Here is a 22,385-nt window from a genome sequence, read left to right as displayed (position 1 = left end):
AATCTGCGAAAGCAGCACTTTGATGTATTTACTTGTTTTGTATACTTTTTGTGTGGCGTCCATGTATTTATATCACGTGATTGTCGTTACACTACCTACTCTATAATAAGAAACCGTGGTTAGCAACAAAACTGATTCTCGCATCATCTGTGCCACATCACTCCTTAGGCTTTGGTGTAGGTATTAATAAGCTCCTAGTCCTTCGCTGTGCCAGCGTGTTTTATACAAACACTGGCGCCTGAGCAGACACGTGTGGATAATCGCACGGATTTTTCGCAGGTACTTAAGCAACGACGTCTTACTGCAGGTAAATGCGGGAATGAAGACATTCACTAACAAACGGTGGACTGTGGCTGACGGATGCGGAGTGGCTGGTGTCTTCAACAACACGGCAGCGTCATGGCCCAATACCAAACCTATCACCAACGGGAAGATGGTTGAAGAGGGGCAGGTGGCCGAAGCGAAGCTGGCTACGTGGCCTCAGTTATTTGCTGCTATTGTGGGTAAGGCGACAAATAAATCGCTATTTGAATGTATGTGTGTGTGTGTGTGTGTGTGTGTGTGTGTGTGTGTGTGTGTGTGTGTGTGTGTGGGTGGGTGGGTGGGTGGGTGGGTGGGTGGAATGGAGAAAGGGGGTGCGGGGTTGCTCATGCAAAATAACCACAAATAGAACCGAGTCTCGAAGAGCAGATTATTTACAATCTTCACTAGTTGCTGCAGAACTTTAGAATCAAACAGTCAGCACGTGCTACGGAAGTTGCCAGTCGCTTTTTCACACAACAGCTATTGGCATGACAGAGAAAATTCTTGCCAACACATACTGCAGCATGAAAAACACTAAATTCTTTAGCGTCATGCTAACATCTGTAGCTACGTCCATGCTCTGTTGAGCTCTGTACAATGTAGAAAGGTGTTTTTCTTGTTATGTTTATTTTAAACGTCTAGGTCCGTAGGATCAAAAAATGGCTCTGAGCACTATGGGACTTAAATTCTGAGATCATCAGTACCCCAGACCTTAGAGCTATTTAAACCTAACTAACCTAAGGACACCACACACATCCATGCCCGAGGCAGGATTCGAACCTGCAACCGTAGAGCCGTTGGAACAAATTGCGGGGCAAATCTTCATGGTTACGGAACGTGTCAGTATTTGAAATTACTACAAAAAAGTAATAATAGATAAAATAAAATGTTTATGAATCTTAAAAAGACGACAAGCTATAAGCTTATATAAACGCAATGAACAACATAACACACGAATGAGTTTAATTTTATAAGGAACTCAACGACAGAATAGAAGGAGTACCTAATAAGGAAACTTCAATTTAGATTTGAAAGCGCGTGGATTATTGCTAAGATTTTTAAATTCTTGCGGTACCTTACTGAAAATTGATGCAACAGAATATTGCACGCCTTTCTGCAGAAGAGTCAAGGAAGTGCGATCAAAAGCAGATCGCATTTCTGCGTAGTATTAACTGAGTGAAAGCTGCTGATTCTTGCGAAGAAGCTTATACTGTTAACAAGAAACGACACTAAGGTGTATATAGACACAAACAAGGTACACAAGAGGTTCGCGCGAACTTACACCACTTATTGCGCGAACCACCCGTTCCTGAGCCAAAAATACCCTTTGAGAATGGGAATAGTTATCCCAAATTATAAAAATATACATCATAAACGAATGAAAATAAGCAAAATAGACTACATTTCTTGTCGGACCATCAGTTACTACAGAAACAAAAATAGCAGCATTAAGTCTTGGAACAAGATCCTGAACATGGGCTTTCCAAACCACTTTCCTACCTAGCTGAACGCCTATAAATTTGAACTGTTCAGTATTACTAATCATATGTCGATTCTGTGTAGGTAAAACGTCAGGTTTATTGAACTGTGTGTTATAAACTGTACAAACTGTGACTTACTGTGATTTGGCGTTAGTTTATTTTCTACAGGCCATTACCTTACGTCTTGAACTACACACAACATCCTTTAATATCAAGCAAGTGTCATCAGCAAAGAGAAATATTTTAGATTCACCAGTAATACAAGAAGGTATATCATTTATATAGATAAGGAAAATGGTGGTCCCAGCACTGATCCCTAAGGCACCTCTCTCTCTCTCTCTCTCTCTCTCTCTCTCTCTCTCTCTCTCTCTCTCTCTCTCTCTCTCCTCTCTCCTGCCCCCCCCCCCAATTAACTGTTCTGTACTCGGACCCAACATCTTAGCCATTCTCAGTACTGGGAGAAATAATTTTGGTGCCTGTTCTTAAAGTAAGAGGTGAGCCAATTGTGATCTATTCCCCATATTCCAGAATGGTCCAACTTCTGGGGCGATATTTTGAGATCAACACAATCGAACTGCTCAGTTAAATCAAAAAAAGATGCCTAGCGTTCGAAAGCTTCTGTTTAATCAATTCAGTACTTGACAGAGAAAAGAGAACACCGCAATTTCAGTTGTTCGCTGCCTCTATTACTTTGATAAACGTACTTGTAAAATACGGAAGCTCTGACCCTAAACTGGTTGTGGCAATTCTATAAACAACTTTTCGTAAGATAAACAATGTCTCTTTCTGTAATTGTCTGCGACTTACGTGTTTTCAATATTTCTGTCACACTCTCTCATAGTTAAAACTGGCTTGAAACTATTTCTGTCGTAATTCTTTGTATATACATGATCTTTTCCGCGAAGCGTAATATGAAATTTAATTTGTCTCTGATTTTAGACCTACGAATTTATACAAGAATTTGGTAATGAGAAACAACCATTTTGTAGTAGGTTAGCGCTTGAGTAAGAGCTTGGAAACCTCAACAGCTCAGAAACTTTTCATTATCATTAGCCAGCATCTATCTTACTTGGCCTACGATTCAACATGTTCTAAACATTACAGAAATTTTTCTCACTTCTATCGCAAGTTCGATTCACTACCAGCCTCAAACAGTTCTAGTCAAAGATCTGAATAGTCATAGATTTATTACGCCTTTTCATCATTCACACGATGCTCTGTCTGGCAGTTTTTTCATCGATTGTGATTTGGCAACTAGTTCATTTTCCCTCCTTGTTTCTCCCGCCTTGGTCACGAGTAATAAGTTCTTTGTCCTTCAAAAAACAGTTTTGAATCTTCCAAAAAACTGTGGTTTTCTAAACGAACACAAATTCAGTGTAATTATTAGGAAGCTTTGACACGTATTAATCATTTGTTTCAATCAACAAAAAAACCGATATGTACGTTTCCTCCCCTAAGTAAGACATTTAAATGGTTAGTATGCATAGCCTATTAAAAGTGAGATGGTACCACGTATAACACACTTTTCATTGCGATCTATGAGTAGCATGGGTCGTGCAGCTCAACAGGCATTCATTCAGCAAGAAGCAGGAGCAGTAGGAGATATCAGTGCTCAACGTAATGTACATCAGCCAAAGTTCTTGTGATAACTTAAAAATTATGTACCAAGATTTTGAAGAAACATAAAGCAATGGATCTGACGATTTCAAAGTGTATCCACTATAGACAAGGGGATCCTGGGATCCTACAGATTTTCGTGTTTATGATGTATGACGTTGATTAGGAAGGTACGCGCTAATACGCTAGAAAGTGAACAGTGCAGTCACTGCGTCAACAACGTGGACTGAAACTAATAAACGCAAGTCACGTGAACGTTTCTGTCGTTTGTGGTAATCAAGAGGCCACCATAGCTCAACAATGATTATCTCCTGGTCATTCGTGATTTCCTCCTCTGTAGCTGTTTTTTTTTTTTTTTCTCATGCAAGAGAACTGAGGAGTTACTATAAAACAGACTACGCAATACTTATTTTTGATCGTAGAGCGCATGTCAAAATGGCAGATTCTAAAATACACGAGGGCGGACAATTATTATTATTTCGTGTAGCTCAACGGCCTGCTGCAATTATTTCAAGTGAACACCATTTCGGCGACTTGCGTGTCTCTGAGTTACCCCACTTATCCAACAAGGCAAAGAGGAGCTACAGTCTAACGTGGAATCCGAACCACAGTAGTTTCTTACATCTGAATGAGATGGGAAGGCTACTTTAAAGGGAGATTGATAAAAATCCGTGGTCCCACATGGATTCGATCGCATTACATTTCAGTCTGCAGGCACTCGCTTTGTATACTACCACGCCCTACAAGGCAGAACTGTAAACAGCAGCAGATGTTTCATGAAGGAGTATCGTCTGCACTTGTTGGGGTTATCCATTAGATTCAGTTTAGAGTATGGGAAATAACAACTTCTAGCAACATCTTGTCTTACGTCATTTGAACAATGACGCACCCCACATGTTTGGAGAAAAGATATGGATCGTCTTCATCTCTAAGAAAGGTCACAGAACAGATGTATTATGGTTGGCTGCAAAATATATTTTGTGTTCGGTTATGAAGATCTGCTGATGACCAATGGATTCCTCGCAATTCCTGAATGTCACCACAGTTCCCACAAGCTTTTACCTTCCTTCCACCGATTCCTGAGTACTATTATTACGTCTAGGATCTTTATAAAACAGAATTGATGTAGGAGACGTAGAAGATCCTGAATGTATCTGCGAGGTTCATCACGCGTCTTTTTAGCAAGTGTGAGAGACCAAGGAAATACTCGTCAGGCTTCAGTGGTAGCTGCAATAGGAGATGCGTTATGAACCACAAAGAGGTTTCTTTTAAAACTTCCGAGCAGTAGTTTCGTTAACAGACAGGCAAAAATGTTACTATCTGTAACATACATCTGGCAGGAAGGCAATAACAAATACATCTGCGAAATTGGAGGTCATACAGACAGTTACCGACAAGTGTCTTACCCACGTACACTTGCATGGCAGGAGCGACTGAAGGTATAACGACCTCGTGAACAGTGCTGTCGGGAAGGCAGAAACAAAAATCAGACATGAGGTAACAGTTCTTGGCCTCTGTAATTTGCCCACGAGGAGATATTTACATATTCCTGCCATGCAGCCTTGAATACTTTTTGTTAGCACTAAACTGAATCAACACAAATGTTATGTACCGGCAGCCCCATAAGCGTCGGTGTGGTCTGATAGTCACTGTCACCGTAACGTGCCAGTACAACGACTCAGAATGATGGGTGCGAAACATCAGTTCTTCGGCAGCCGCGGGATCAGAAATGTGGCGATATAATCACACCTTATGTAGCGTCGCGATGATGTGCGTCGACACTTGGTGGGAGCGTCTTTGTCAGCATGACACAAGGTGGCGTGCTGGCGCCCCAAGGTCGCCCGCAGGCAGGCTGGAGGCTTTGGCGGAGTCCCTGCATTGGCGGCCTCGTAAGCGTGTTACATCATGCGTTCTGTCGACAGCAAGGCGTCGGACAGCCAACAACCGCAGAAGTCGGCCAGGCGCAGGGAGCACCCAGGTACGGGTCGCGAACCGAGGATCCCTCAAATCCATCCAGCAGTCGGTTGATGATAGCCGGGAGGAGACCCCAGCTGCATGGCGACCTATCAGGCACCAATAGGCCTAGGGTCAGCACACAGACCAAAGGATGGCGGAGCCGGCAGCTAGGATAGGTAATCCACCTTGGGTGGATGGGTAGCATGAAATAATTATCGGCGTAGACAGTATTTATGCTCGCTTGGTATTCTTCTATTGTGACAGCCTACTAGGCACAATGAGGGGCCGAAAAAGTGCAGCATGCAGCATGTGGTGTGCATTGTACCACTGTGACAGGCTGGTGTGTTACACCATACCACTTCAGCACTATACTGGCCTTCACTGTGTAGTTTTACATGAGGTAGGCTCTCTCACCTAGCCATGGATTGTGAAGTTTGCTAGGAAGGGTGTTGGCGCAATACTCCTCTCCCGTTCAAAACATTCGGTCCACCAAATGTCAGGCTCGTGCTAAGTCTGTGAATTGTTTGAACATTGCACGGTATATTATACAGTTTTATTTCTATACCTACACACACCAAAAAAAGTTTGCATCACCACCGTTCCCAGGACTCCTGAAGATAGACGTTGACTGTGGCTATTGTATCACAGACACAGTCCCTTTGACTATTCAGAAATGTTACTAAACCAGCCCAAAGATGTAAAAAACCATGCATGTGCAGCGCCTACTAGACGGAGGGGGTCCGACAGCCGATAAGTTACAGCCACTCCACTACGAATTAGGTACACGGCTCGTGTTGTCTGTAGTTCAACCACGCCTAGACGGTCAATGCCGCGGTTAGATCGCGTCCGCATTGTTACTTTCTGCCAGGAAGGTATCTCTACAAGGAAAGTGTCCAGGCATGTTTGAGTGAACCAAAGCGATGTTGTCCGGACGTGGAGGAGATACAAACTGTCGATGACATGCCTCGCTCAGGCCGCCCAGGGGCTACTACTGCGGTGGATGACTGCTATCTACGGATTATGGCTCGTAGAAACCCTGACTGCAACGCCACCAAGTTGAGTAGTGCTTTTCGTGCAGGCACAGGATTTCCTGTTACGACACAAACTGTGGGCAATGGGTTCCATGATGCGCAACTTCACTCCCGACGTCCATGGCGAGGTACATCTTCGCAACCACGACACCAAGCAGCGCAGTACAGATGGGCCAAACAACATGCCCGATGGACCGCTCAGGATTGGCATTACGTTCTCTTCACCGATAAGTGTCGCATATGCCTTCAACCAGACAACCGACGTGTTTGGAGGCAACCCGGTCAGGCTGAACGCCTTACACACACTGGTCAGCGAGTGCAGCAAGGTGGAGGCTCCCTGCTATTTTGGGGCGGCATCATATTGGGCCGACGTACCTTGCGTTGGTCATAGAAGGCGTCGTAACGGCTGTACGATTCGTGAATGCCATCTTGCGACCGATAGTGGAACCATATCGGCAGCATATTGGCGAGGCATCCGTCTTCATGGACGACAATTCAAATGGCTCTGAGCACTATTGGACTTCACATCTGAAATCATCAATCCTCTAGATTGTAGAACTACTTAAGCCTAACTAACCTACAGACACCACACACGTCCATGCCCGAGGCAGGATTCGAACCTGCGACAGTAGCAGTTTCGCGATTCCGGACAGAAGCACCTAGAACCGCTCAGCCACTGCGGCCGGCCAAAATAGTGGATGTGAGCACTGTCTTACTTTGATTTCCTTACATTTGCAACAAAAACTGCCTATCATCGCCGTCCTTAGTACACCAAATTCACTTTCCGCACATCCCCTGCACAGATTTGAGCCCAGAAAGCAAAGGCTTGGCCCGATAATAAATACGAAACGATCACCAATGAATTATTTAATTAGGGAACGGGTAACGCGGATGTTAATTTTGCGTGAATACTACATAAGTATGTACGGCTTAGTGAGAGTCATAAACATGAAAAGTTGTCTGAATCTTCTACATACAGGTAATCAGCCCTTTCTAACGATACTATTACACTTTTGTCACGACGTAGGGGATCCAGAATTAGAATCGGAATTTAAAAGAGCTTTGGGGGACTTACGGTCAAATAAGGCAGAAGGGATAGATAACATTCCATCAGAATTTCTAAAATCATTGGGGGAAGTGGCAACAATACGACTATTCACGTTGGTGTGTAGAATATATGAGTCTGACGACATACCATCTGACTTTCGGAAAAGCATCATCCACACAATTCCGAAGACGGCAAGAGCTGACAAGTGCGAGAATTATCGCACAATCAGCTTAACAGCTCATGCATCGAAGCTGCTTACAAGAATAATATACAGATGAATGGAAAAGAAAATTGAGAATGCGCTAGGTGACGATCAGTTTGGCTTTAGGAGAAGTAAAAACACGAGAGAGGCAATTCTGAAGTTACGGATAACAATGGAAGCAAGGCTAAAGAAAAATCAAGACACGTTCATAGGATTTGTCGACCTGGAAAAAGCGTTCGACAATATAAAATGGTGCAAGCTGTTCAAGATTCTGAAAAAAGTGGGGGTAAGCTATAGGGAGAGACGGGTCATATACAATGTGTACAACAACCAAGAGGGAATAATAAGAGTGGACGATCAAGAACGAAGGGTGTAAGACAAGTCTGTAGCCATTATCCCCTACTCTTCAATCTGTACATCGAGGAAGCAATGATGGAAATAACAGAAAGGTTCAGGAGTGGAATTAAAATACAAGGTGAAAAGGTATCAATGATACGATTCGCTGATGACATTGCTATCCTGAGTGAAAGTGAAGAAGAATTAAATGATCTGCTGAACGGAATGAACAGTCTAATGAGTACACAGTATGGTTTGAGAGTAAATCGGAGAAAGACGAAGGTAATGAGAAGTAGTAGAAATGAGAACAGCGAGAAACTTAACATCAGGATTGATGGTCACGAAATCAATGAAGTTAAGGAATTCTGCTACCTAGGCAGTAAAATAACCAATGACGGACGGAGCAAGTAGGACATCAAAAGCAGACTCGCTATGGCAAAAAAGGCATTTCTGGCCAAGAGAAATCTACTAATATCAAATACCGGCCGTAATTTGAGGAAGAAATTTCTGAGGATGTACGTCTGGAGTACAGCATTGTATGGTAGTGAAACATGGACTGTGGGAAAACCGGAACAGAAGAGAATCGAAGCATTTGAGATGTGGTGCTATAGACGAATTTTGAAAATTAGGTGGACTGATAAGGTAAGGAATGAGGAGGTTCTACGCAGAATCGGAGAGGAATGGAATATGTGGAAAACACTGAGAAGGGACAGGATGATAGGACATCTGCTAAGACATGAGGGAATGACTTCCATGGTACTAGAGGGAGCTGTAGAGGGCACAAACAGTAGAGGAAGACAGAGATTGGAATACGTCAAGCAAATAATTGAGGACGTAGGTTGTAAGTGCTACTCTGAGATGAAGAGTTTAGCACAGGAAATGAATTCGTGGTGGGCCGCATCAAACCAGTCAGTAGACCGATGACAAAAAAAAATAATGCTTTAAAGTTGCTTGCAGCGACGACATGAGGAAGAAATAAGTGATTCGGGATAGTAGCTTCTAAACTGGTTTAATTTAATTTGAATTGTTTTATTACTCTTCGGAAAACCAAACTTGACATGCTGGTAGCTTATGTTCTCCGGATTAATTATTCATTGCACACAAAATATTTACGATAAAAGTGATCCCTTAAGGTGAATTGAAACACACAGACTAGATTTATTTAACCTTTCACAGTGTTGATAGGAGTGAGGAAGCGATAACTGTGCACTGTTAAAAAGAAAGGAAATACTCGCTTTCTCAAACATCCACCGGTATATTCCCTTTAAGTTACTGAACTTTACCATCCAGTAGACGCTCAGGCACAAAATCTGACGGCAGGATCTGACAATGTATGTACTAAAAATGATACATGTGCGTAAATAATCTCGGTAGAGAGCATAGAAAAGAAAATATACACAAAGCGGTTACTAAAAGAAGATGAAATTTCCGCTGACGTACTGCTGAAACAAAATCCTAGCAATTACGTTCTCAAACTTCAAAGCCAGCCGTTGTGGCCGAGCGGTTCTAGGCACTTCAGTCTGGAACCGAGCAACCGCTACATCGCATGTTCGAATCCTGCCTCGGGCATTGATGTGTGAGCTGTCCTTGGATTAGTTAGGTTTAAATAGTTCTAAGTTCTAGGGGACCGATGACCTCAGATGTTAAGCACCATAGTGCTCAGAGCCATTTAAACAATTTTCTTTCAAACTTAAAAACAACGAACTACGAAGTAAATACCACGTGGTTGGATCATGGGACAAAGTTAAAGTATCGTTCAGAGAGAAAATTAGTCACAAATATGAGACTTCACGTGCCATATGAATACACTGATTACAACACACGCAGTCATTTATGAAATGTTCTGTCTTAGAGACAGAATAACCGACGACGTATCTGGTTGAGGGCCACAATAACGAAGATGTGAATCAGAAGCAAAACTAGCTAAAATTACTAAAATTTACACTTTAGTTGTATATCAACACGCTTATTATAACACGCGCGGTCATTTTCTAATCGTTCTACAGTGGCTGGGGAGAGTTCAAAGACACTTGGTTGGCTGAAGACCACAACAGCAAAGATATGGACCATAAAGAAAACTAGCTATAATGATGAGGTTTCATGCTTTCCATACGAAAACTAACATGAGCCCTAGTAAAGCCTACAACGCCTAGAAACTGAAAAAAAAACGCTACATAAGGGCCAAGGACCTCTGTCGATAGAATTAAGAGACTTCCACACCTTACCGGTCGTGCTGCCAGGAAGCTAACAACTCACTCACGTCTTTCTGTCCCAACGAGAGGACTAGTCATTGGGTGGGAAAACAGGTACCAACTGATAATAAGATGCATGCGGAGACGGTGGTTCGACAGTACCAGTAGGTCAGCTTCTTCGGTCCCAGCATTACCTACCCAACAGTTGGAGTTTGCAGTATTACATTAAACCCTAATAGACTACCAAACATTCTGACAATGCTGAAGCGAGTTTTGTGTTCTTTTTGCCCTGTTTCCTCATTCATCCTCATTCATAGAGGTTGCATGCAAGGAAGTGGGGCTGTGTGTGGGCAGAACATTAATAAATAGGAGCATTCCTCCACCAGAGCCTCTGTGTGGGATTGTGAGTGAACAAGTGAAAGAAATTTCGGACATGTCCGAAAGAACGGACATATACCACTTCAGGCAATGACGGCCAATGATCCCTTCAGTGTAGAGGCACACGAAGCTCTGACTCTTACTGGAATTGGTGAGATGCAGCGACTAATAAGGCTAAAGAGCAGTGGCACTACTTCAGTAGTGTGTACTATAAGTAGAGAGTTTGAGCCTGACGGGAGGTATGCTAGGCTAGTCCATGTGGTTGTGATGACTACTGTGTCCGGATGACATAGTGGTCCGCTTACTTACCTAGGAAGCAGGAGACCCGGTTCCAATCCTGAAATGGCATACATTTTCAACTTAAATCAGTGACTCTTCCAATGACATCATTATCAACAGGAGTTCTTCCTTCCTACTTTCAAGGTGGGAGAAGTGCCTCATTTCACATACGGTGTGGTCACCAATTTTGATGTTAAGTTTATCAGTAATCTTATTTCTGGTAATTCTCATGGTTTCCGTCTTTTTTGCGTTAATCTCAATCCATATTCTGTATGTATTAGACTCGTCTTTATATTTAACAGGTTCTGCAGTTCTTCCTTACTTTAACAGAGAGTGCCATTGTCATCAGAGAATCTTAGATAAACACTGTCCTTTCATTCTCAATTTTTATGCCAGTACTGAACTTTTCTTTTATTTTCGTCATTGTTTCTTCCACGTGTAGACTGAACAGTAGGAGGGAAGGACTACTTCTTTGTCTTATATCCTTTCTTAATTCGAACATTTCGTTGTTTACCTTCCATTCGCATTTTCCACACGTACCCGTATTTCCCCATACCTTTGACCTCTATTTGTGCTAATCCCGAACATCTTGCACCATTTTACATTTTCGCAGGCTTTTTCTAGGTCGACAAATCCTAAGAACATGTCTTGATTTTTCTTATGCCTGTCTCCCATTATCAAGCTCTATGTCAAAAATACCACTCTGGTGCCTTTGCCTTTTCAACAGCCTAACTGGTTGTATTCGAACAGTTCCTAAATTTTACTTTCCACCGTTCTGTGCCTTATTATTGTCAGCAGTTTGCATGCTTGTGCGATAGTTCTCGCACTTACCTGCGCTTTCTATCTTACGGTTTGTGTGGACGATATTTTCGCAGAAATCTGAAGATATTACTCGTATCTCGCTGATTCTACACATCAACGTCAGTAGTCGTACGGTTGGCACTTTTCCTAATGGTTTTAGAAATGCTGATGCAATATTATTTCTGCCCTTCTCCACATCTGACAACTGCTCTTCCACAGCTCTGTTAGACTCTAATACTGGCTCTCCAGTGTCATCCGTAGCGACTCCAATTCATCTGTCACACCAGGATAGTCGTCATCCTCGTAGAGGTCTTGAGCTTACTTTTTCCATCAATCCGCTTCCCCGTCTGCGTTTAACATCGGAACTCCCATTCCACTATTGCTTTCTTCAACAAGGGACGCTTTGGCTTATTTATACGCTGAATCGCTCCTTTCCACGACCATTTATTTTCTGATTTCTTCACACCTCCCCTGCAGTCATTTCGCTTTGGCTTCCAGACACTTCAAATTTATTCACGGCACTAGACATTTCCTCACCCTCTTAGAGGTCTTCAGTGTACTCCTACCACCTGTCATCTCTCTCGTTCTAACATTCTGTGTGGTGTCTGTTTGTTCTATATCGTGTCTCCCTATCACATTCTCGCAACGACGCTCTGAGCGTGTTTTTTAGCGAATGACTAGTTTGAACCTGGGACCTGTTGCTGGTAAGGAGACGTCAAACCACACATGACATGTAGAATTCAGAAGAGTTCAGTGAGACTAGCGATGATATAACCAAATAATTAATGATTTCAGCGTCAGCTCCACTGCACTCCCTGTAAAAGAATCTTAATACTAACTAAATTTAGTGGAAGGGGTTCAAGGCTTTCCTATTTTAGTTAGCTGGTAAAATAACGTCGAAAAAGCAGTTACGTTTACCATTGGAAATTTTATTCTACTCACAAAACATTGATTATAAATTGCACTATTGATAAAAGGAAATGTTTCAATACAGGATGGTAAAAACCAACTGTGTTCAACAAAAATGTGAACTAATATTCCCTGAGTGGGTTCCCAATTTCTATAATGGCTCGAAGGATGACCTATGCCATATCACATCTATAATCTAGGTTTAAATTAAGTGTCATAAAAGAGAAAACTATCACAAATGGTCTACATTGACCCTCAATTATCTTTAATTACTTATTTAACTTGTCGTAAATTACAGTGGATGATGTGGCTTCTCAATAATTATATAACAGAGAAATCATCGCGTTTCAGATTTTTACTTCAAGTGTCAAATGTGAACACCATGAGCTTTAATTTACGATGGACACTAGTATTTCGCAATAAGGGGGTGTAACAGATGAGACTTCTGCAGTTCTGAGTGAAGCTTTATGCGCTGTTATGCGGCATCGCGTGCGTTCATTACCTTGTCGTTGGTTAGACAACTTCAGGGGGGCAGCGGCCGGCGCAGCAGCCATCCAACTCGCCGTCTCGGAACTAACTAACCTCTCCTAACTTCTTCTTACTACAATTTACCGAAGTAGGTTTTAAAAAAAACTATCTGGCTGTGTTTTCAGCTGACCAATCAGGCTGTCAATGTTAACCTTAAACTACGCCTACAAAAATTCTGTCTATCCAATGAGAAACGTTATACTTTTTGTGGTGGGGCAATGTTTTTAAAGTTTGCAACGTAACAGAGACGCGAAAAAGTCTCACGCTAAAACGTGCGGGTGGTGAGCCCTAGTGGTTAGCTGGAGACATGGGTGTCCGTCCCTTATCGTAGAGCCTTCTAGCTTAACACGGTTCGGCTCTCGGCTTCTGTTCTCGTTTCTCCCCTCGGAACTGCGTCTGTCTCACGGTAGGAAGGTATGACATGCATTTAGGCATTCTTGTGTTAGTCTGTGGTATTCCATTTGCTCACTCGTTACTCGTATTACTTTGGTTAATTTAATGTCACGATTTATTGGGAGGTATGTGACATACTACTGGATTTGCTTATCATGTCAGGGTTTTCATGGAAGGTGTTGGATTTGCCTGACACCTTAAATCATCTGTGTTTAACATCAGAATTCCTCTTAAACTCTTAATGTTGACGCCTTTGCTTTTAATTCCACTGGAGATTGTACCGAATTCTCTATGCGCTTGGGCAGTGAACGTGAACATGTTCGCCATGGGCTCGGCGATGGTGTGGCCGGCGATGGCGCTGCCACAGCTGATGTCTGCAGACAGCGGACTCCGAGATCGGCCGATAACTGTGGATGAAGCCTCCTGGGTAGCCTCTCTGCTGCAACTCAGCACCATCCCGTTCATTCCATTGGTTGCGGCTGCCAGCGCTCACGTGGGCCGCAAAATGCTCGGCTACGCCACACCAACCCTGCTTCTCGCCAGTCTGATCATCCAGATGTTCTCAACTTCCATCGAAGCTCTCTATATCTCAAGGTAAGAGTGATACTCTTAAGAATTATGGAAACCTGTTTAATTTTTCCCCCTTGATTTAACGCAGCCCACCGTGACTTCTCCTCCTGCGCCAGAGTCTTTCTTCACCTTCACATTTGTACACAACGTCCTGTATTATTTGTTGGGTATGTTCCAACCTCTGTCTTTCCGTACAGCATTTCTCCTCTACGGCTACAATTAGTACGTCACTTCCTCTAGTCACTGTTTTCCGCTAATTCCTTTCCCCGCCGGTTCTTTGGAGAACTTCTTCATTTGCATAAGGAGGCGGCTTTAATCTGAGAAACAGCAGCCAGAGGCAGGTCACATGAGTCACTGCCCAAGGCCAGTACGTTTCCTAGCGAGAAGGCGATATGCGTCCTCTCTTTTGGCCACGAGAGAGTTTTCCGTTGCAGAACTGTTTCAAGTAGGCTGTTTAGGTTTTTATGTTGGTAACGACACGTAGCCGTCTATATGAAAATCACTGACTGTGCTGTGTGCAATCTGTGGCTGGTTTGCATTGTTGGAATATTTGTTATTGTAGTGTTGGGCAGTTGGCTGTTAACAGCGCGTAGCGTTGTGCAGTTGGAGGTGAGCAAACAGCAGTGGTGGATGTGGGGAGAGAGAAACCAGAGTTTTGAGATGTTAATATGAGCGGACGATCTGAACGTGTGTCCGTCAGGAAAAGGAATCTTGCCAAACTGGATGTCACAAATCATATAATGAATAATGACCTTTTGAACACTGTTAAGGTAAATACATCTTTTGTTCTGTATCAAAATCTTCCATTTGCTAACTATGCCTATCAGTAGTTAGTGCCTTCAGTAGTTAGAATCTTTTATTTAGGTGGCAGTATTGGTGCTCGGTGTATTGCAGTAGTTTGAGTAACGAAGATTTTTGTGAGGTAAGTGATTCATATAAGGCGTAGGCTATTGTTGGTCAGGGCCATTTTTTTTGTAGGGATTATTGAAAGTCAGATCGCGTTGCGCTAAAAATATTGTGTCAGTTTAGTGACGATCCGAATAAGTAAAGAGAGAAATGTCTGAGTACTTTCAGTTTTGCACACCTGTTTGAAAATCAAATAACGTTAGAGGTTTACCAGCACAGTAATTTATAAGTTGTTCTAAGGGGATGTTTCACTGTAAGAGCCTGCATCGTGCCTTCCAAATACAGTGAAGAGCCAAATAAACTAGTACACGTGCCTGATATCGTGTAGGGGCCCCGCGAACACGCAGAAGTGCCGCAACAAGACGTGGCATGGGTTCCACTAAAGTCTGAAGTAGTGCTGTAGGGAACTGACAACATGAATACAGCAGGGCCGTCCATAAATCCGTAAGAGTACGAGAAGGTGGATATCTCTGTTACAAGGCATCCGAGACATGCCCAATAATGTTCATGTCTGGTGAGTTTGGTGGCTACCGGAAGTGTACTCCTGGAACCGCTCTGTAGCAATTCTGGACGTGTGGGGTGTCGCATTATCTAGCTTGAATTACCAAAGTTCGTTGGAATGCACAATGGACATGAATGGATGCAGGCGATCAGAGAGGGTGCTTACGTACGTGTCACCTGTCAGAGACGATCTAGACGTATCGGGGATCCCATATCACTCCAACTGCACACGCCCCACACTATTACAGAGCCTCTACCAGTTTGAGCAGTCCCCTGCTGACACGCAGGGTCTGTGGATTCATGAGGTGGTCCCCATACCCGCACACGTCCATCCGCTCGATATAATTTGAAATGAGACCCGTCCGACCAGGCAACATGTTTCCAGTCATCAACAGTACACTGCCGGTGCTGAAGGGGCCAGGAGTGGCGTAAAGCTTTGTGTCGTGCAGTCATCAAGGATACAGGAGTGGGCCTTCGGCTCCGAAAGCCCATATCGATTATGTATCGTTGAATGGTTCGCACGCTGACACTTGTTGATGGCCCAGCATTGAAATCTGCATCATATTGCGGAATGGTTCAACAGTTCTATTTAACTGTCTTTGGTCTCGTTCTTGCAGGATCTTTATCCAGCCGCAGCGACGTCGGAGATTTCATGTTTCACCGGATTCCTGATGTTCACAGTACACTCGTGAGATCGTCGCACGGGAAAACCTCATTTAATCGCTACCTCGGAGATGCTGTGTCCCATTGCTCGTCCGCCGACTGTAACACAACTTTCAAACTCAATTAAATCTTGATAACCTGCCATTGTAGCAGCAGTAACCGATCCAACAACTGCTCCATACACTTGTTGTCTTATATAGGCGTTGCCGAGCACAGCGCAGTATTTTACCTGTTTACGTATCTCTGTCTTTGAATACGCATGTCTATACTAGTTTCTACGAAACTAAAAGCTACTGTTCGTTGGTTTAATTCATCATCACGTACACACTTTAAGTTCAACACAGAAATAATCTTCTTCTAGAAATAGTAAACAGCTATACAGTTGCAAAATGGATGGTTTATTAAAACTCTTTCACCATTGTTTCAACGTTTATAAAAACGTCTTATTCAGAAAGAAATATTGACGACTGGATTACATGTCGTGGCAGAGCTACGTTACAATACAGCTGAAAGGCATCAGTCAATTATAAAATTTCACCTCCTTAATAATTAAGACATCCATAACATGGCGCGTCTTTCGACTATATTTTAAGGTGTGTCTGCCTTAAGATGTAATGTAGCTGTCAATATTTCCCTCTGTGTAAAAGGTTTTTTTCTAACGTTTAAACCATGATAAAGGGACATTAATAAACCTTCCGTTTTACAACTAATTGGCTGCCACTGTTTCTACAAGAACATTTCAGTCTACGGTTGGTGCTGCAGCCATATACCAAATTTTTAAACGGAAATAATCACTGCGGTTTTTGGTCCGCGATTGTTATTACCCCAGAACTTAATTGACGCCTGTCGATTTCCAGAAACCTTCTGTAAAAGTACATCTCAAACCCACTTCTCCTCTATCTCGACTTTAATTATGAAAAATCACAGTTCATCCAGTTCTGTTGCAAACATGCCACCACGTATTAGCCTCTTATAATAAAACGCAATAGATAGGGAAGAAAGTTAAAATTTCTTTTGTGTTCGTACTCGTGTAAACTTAAATTTAAAAATCTGTGCTTGGCAGAGCTGCTACGCTTACACTCTCTTGCTTCTACCACAAAAATAGAATGTCAACTTTGGGGATATTTTGAATATTTTCATTGTCAAACGCGGCACAAGATAAAATTATGGTATACCGCAAAAAAATCATTGTACAAAAAAAGTAATTATAATTATGTGGAGGATTCGCACGTGTACTTTTTTCAGGCATCTCTAACCACCTGGGAACATCAACTATGGCCTCAGAAGACATTTACGCATTCACAAAATTTGCTATGAACATTCCATCTGTTTGGGAAAACAGAGACATTAACAATGATTATACTAGAAAGAAAATTATCTGCATTAGTCTTTAACGATTCCAGCTTTGGCGCAAAAAGGGGTGAAATACGTAGCTGCATAACTGTTTGGCAATCTATCCAGGAAAATAAAACGTCTGACAGATAGCGGAAGTATTTTTCATACGTAAATTTCATAGGTTAACTCCACGCGGAGTAGCCGTGCGGTCTGGGCCGCCTTGCCAGGGTTCGCGTGGGTCGCCCCGTCGGAGGTTCGAGTCCTCCCTTGGGCGTAGGTGTGTGTGTTGTCCTTAGCGTAAGTTAGTTTAACTTAGCTTAAGTAGGGTGTAAGCCTAGGGGCCGATGAACTCAACAGTTTTGTCCCATAGAACGTACCAAAAATTTCCAAAATTTCCATAGGTTCACGTTACCAACACCTATAAAAAGAATAGTTCTTGAATAGAAAGTAATCAGTCATTTTTAGAAGATAAACCTATAAACGGCCAGCATGTATTCTTATAAATATTTTTGCAGCTTTTTGCATGTAGATATTTTATGTTCTATACCGCATTGTAGCGAATGGTTAGCGCAGTTACCTTCGGTGCAGAAAGACTTGCGTTTTATTGTCTATATCTCCTCGGATTTTTGTGAAGTAAGGAGGTCTGAAATGGGGTTCTTCACAGACGAATGGAAAAACTGGTCGAAAATCAATTTGGATACCGTGGAAATGTTGGAACACGTCAGGCAATACTGACCCTACGACTTATCTTAGAAAATAGAGCAAGGAAAGGCAAGCCTACGTTTCTAGCATTTTTAGACTTAGAGAAAGCCTTTGACTGGCTGGAATACTCTATTTCCAATTCTGAAGCTGGCAGGGGTAAAACACAGGGAGCGAAAGGCTAGTTACAATTTGTACAGAAACCAGATGGCAGTTATAAGAATCGAGGGGAATCAAAGGGAAGCAGTGGTTGGGAAAGGAGTGAGACAGGGTTGTAGCCTCTCCCCGATGTTATTCATTCTGTATATTGAGCAAGCAGTAAAGGAAACAAATGAAAAATTCGGAGTAGGTATTAAAAACCATGGAGAAGAACTAAAAACTTTGAGGTTCGACGATGACATTGTAATTCTGTCAGAGACAGCAAAGGATCTGGAAGAGCAGTTGAACGGAATGGTCAGTGTCTTGATGTAAGAGTATAAGATGAACATAAACAAAAGCAAAACGAGGATAATGGAATGTAGTCGAATTAAATCGGATGATGCTGAGGGAATTAGATTAGGAAATGAGACGCTTAAAGTAGTAAATGAGTTTTGCTATTTGGGAAGCAAAATAACCGATGTTGGTCGAAGTAGAGAGGATATAAAATGTAGACTTGCAATGGAAAGGAAAGCGTTTCAGAAGAAGGGAAATTAGTTAACATCGAGTATAGATCTGTCAGGATATCGTTTCTGAAAGTATTTGTATGGAGTGTAGCCATGCATGGAAGTGAAACGTGGACGATAAATAGCTTAGACAAGAAGAGAATAAGAGCTTTCGAAATGTGGTGCTACAGAAGAATGCTGAAGATTAGATGCGTAGGTAACATAACTAATGAAGAGGCATTGAATAGAATTTTGGAGAAGAGGAGCTTGTGGCACAAGAAGAAGGGATCGGTTGGTAGGACATATTCTGAGACATCGAGGGATCACCAACTTAGTATTGGAGGTCAGTGTGGAGGGTAAAAATCGTCGAGGGAGACCAAGAGATGAATACACTAAACAGATTGAGAAGAATGTAGGTTGTAGTACGTACTGGGAAATGAAGAAGCTTGCACACGAAAGAGTAGCATGGAGGGCTGCATCAAACCAGTGTCTGGAATGAAGACCACAACAACAACAACAATTTCATTCTAAAGTTGGTGTTCACTACCGACCAATCTCGCTTCTTCTTCTAGCCTCTTTTGCCTGATTTCTTCCCCATCATACATTTAAGTATCTTGGATTATAGTCTTCCAACAAAACGGGTAACTGCCAATCCTCTAAAAATATTTGGGTCATTCTGTGGCCCTTTTCTATGCACCGGTGTTATGAAACATGTTATCCATTCCGATGGAACATCTTATCCATTTAGTATACTTTCAAACAACTTCCTTAGTATCTCCAACAACTTCAGTGGTCTGAACTCCACTAGCTCTGGATATATTGATCCTTATCATCTTGCCTAACTCATTTCATAGAGCCTCACAGCTTGATGAACTTTTATTTGTAAAGGCCGTGTGTCCTCGTATTGCCTCATCGCCTCCCATCTACTTTTTCCTTTCTAACACGTCTATTTATAGTTCTGTATTGAGGGTCCTATACTTTGACTGCCATTCACATTCAGCATTTTTTTTTTCATTCCTTTCATCTCAGCTAATTCTAGATCCCAACAAACTTATTTTTTCTTCTTTTCATATTCTCCAAATGCTCCTTTTGCTGCTTTATCTATCGCCTTTATGTGCTCATATTCCTCTTCCACTTTTCTCTCTGCACTCTCCAGTTTTTTTGACAGGTGCTGTTGGTATAAGTACTTAGTACTGTCCTACGTCGGGCTGGTCAGAATGTTGCGACGTCTTCTGTTCGCCACTGCTTCTGGAAGTATAGGAGAAACATACTTTATATTCCACCAGATGATGGTCACTTCCACAATATGGTCCTCTTTTAACTCTGACATTCTCTATTTTTATATTGGCCTTTTGCCTAAACGTTAGATAATTCGTAATTGATTTCAGCCCTCTCGTATGGTTACACTACTAGAATTTATGTATATCCTTACAAATATTCGTAAATTATATCGCTCTAATAAATCCACCAAACTTTTCACATTCTCATTCCTAAAATCATCCTCAACTTCTTAAGGTATAGAATCCAGTATTTTGTTCTCGGCAGCCGGAGTTCATCAGAGACAAGCGTATCGTCAGGACTGCTCCAGGTAAGTGAGATAGGACGGCTGTTGTTCTCTATACAGGGAGCTACAAAAAGGTGCAGCCAAACTTTCAGGAAACATTCCTCACACACAAATAAAAAAAGATGTTATCTGGACACGTTTCCGGAAACGCTTAATTTCCATGTTAGAGCTCGTTTTAGTTTCGTCAGTATTTACTGTACTTCCTCGATTCACCGCCATGATTTCATACGGGATACTCTACCTGTGCTGCTAGAACATGTGCCTTTACAAGTACGACACAACATGTGGTTCATGCACGATGAGGCTCCTGTGCATTTCAGTCGAAGTGTTCAGTCGAAGTGTTCGGTGACCGATGGATGAGTAGAGGCGGTCCAATTCCATGGCCTCCACGCTCTCCTGACCTCAACACTCTTGACTTTCATTTATGGGGGCATTTGAAAGCTCTTGTCTACGCAACACCGGTACCAAACGTAGAGACTCTTCGTGCTTGTATTGTGGACGGCTGTGATACAATATGCCATTCTCCAGGGCTGCATCAGCGCATCAGGGATTCCATGCGACGGAGGGTGGATGCATGTATCCTCGCTAACGGAGGACATTTTGAACATTTCCTGTAACAAAGTGAAGTCACGCTGGTACGTTCTATTGCTGTGTGTTTCCATTCCATGATAAATGTGATTTGAAGAGAAGTCATAAAATGAGCTTTAACATGGAAAGTAAGTGTTTCCGGACACATGTCCACATAACATATTTTCTTTCGTTGTGTGTGAAGAACGTTTCCTGAAAGTTTGGCAGTACCTTTTTGTAACACTCTGTATACACAAATGATTTGGAGGATAGAGTGGGCTGAAAACTTCAGTTTTTTTCTAATCATGCTGTCGTGTAGGGTAAGATTTCGAAGTTGAGTGACTGTCTGAGGATACCAGATGAATTTAACAAAATTTCTAGTTGATAAATGGCAGCTAGTTCCATATGTGGAAAATGTAAGGTAATATGGATATGTAGGAGAAACAAGCCTGTAAGATTTGGATAAAGCATTAGTAGTGTCCTGCTAGGCACAGTCATGTTGTTTAAAATTCTGGGCATATCACTGCAAAGAGATATGAAATGGAGCGAGGATGTGAGGACTGTGTTAGGGAAGGCGAATGTTCGGCTTCGGTTTACAGGTTTTACTTGTAGGTTGGAGCAACACGTGTTCCGGAGATGCTTCGGAAACACAAATGGGAGTCACTGGCGTGAAGCAGATGTTCGAGAAACACTGTCCAGAAAATTCAGACAACCGGCAGATGTGCAAAACTATAGACGTCGAACAGTTGTAGAATTTCGGGACTCGTATTATGTTCGAATTTAATGACTTTTCCGGAGACTAGAAATCTAATTTTTAGGAATCAGCATGGGTTTCGATAAAGACGACGGTGTGAAACCCAGCTCGCGCTATTCGTCCACGAGACTCACAGGGCCATAGACACTGCTTCCCAAGTAGATGCCGTGTTTCTTGACTTCAAGGCGTTTGATACAGTTCCTCACAGTCGTTTAATGAACAAAGTAAGAGTATATGGACTATTAGATCACTTGTGTGATTGGATTGAACAGTTCCAAGATAACCAAACGCAGCATGTCATTCTCAATGGAGAGAAGTTTTACGAAGTAAGAGTGATTTCAGGTGTGCCGTAGGGGAATGTTGTAGGACCGTTGTTATTCGCAATATACATAAATGACATGGTGGATAACATCGGAAGTTCACTGAGGCTTTTTGCAAGTGGTGCTGTGGTATATCTAGAGGTTGTAACAATGGAAAATTGTACTGAAATGCAGGAGAATCTGCAACGAATTGACCCATGGTGCAGGGAATGGCAACTGAATCTCAATGTAGACAAGTGTAATGTGCTGCGAATACATAGAAAGAAAGATCGTTTATGATTTATCCACAATATAGCAGGTCCATAAATTATCTTGGAGTAGGAATAAGGAGTGATTTAAAATGGAATGATCATATAAAGATGATAATTGGTAAAGCAGATGCCAGACAGATTCATTGGAAGAATCCTAAGG

At 42.3% G+C, this 22,385-nt stretch overlaps 1 protein-coding gene across 2 annotated transcripts in view; it reads left to right on the top strand.

Moving 5' to 3' along the window:
- The first annotated feature begins 312 nt into the window (after positions 1-312).
- Positions 313-22,385, top strand: part of LOC126278012 (facilitated trehalose transporter Tret1-like) — a 97,661-nt gene continuing 75,588 nt past the window's right edge. For both annotated transcript variants that reach the window (XM_049977717.1, XM_049977718.1), the window contains exons 1-2: positions 313-503; positions 13,760-14,048. In XM_049977717.1, the coding sequence (XP_049833674.1) occupies positions 320-503; positions 13,760-14,048 (473 nt within the window). In that variant the 5' untranslated portion in view covers positions 313-319. The remainder of the gene's footprint in view (positions 504-13,759; positions 14,049-22,385) is intronic.

This window comes from Schistocerca gregaria, chromosome 6, assembly GCF_023897955.1.
Source record: "Schistocerca gregaria isolate iqSchGreg1 chromosome 6, iqSchGreg1.2, whole genome shotgun sequence".
NCBI lineage: Eukaryota > Metazoa > Arthropoda > Insecta > Orthoptera > Acrididae > Schistocerca > Schistocerca gregaria.
The sequence above is the reverse complement of the archived record's forward strand: the minus strand, read 5'-3'. Positions and strand labels throughout refer to the sequence as shown.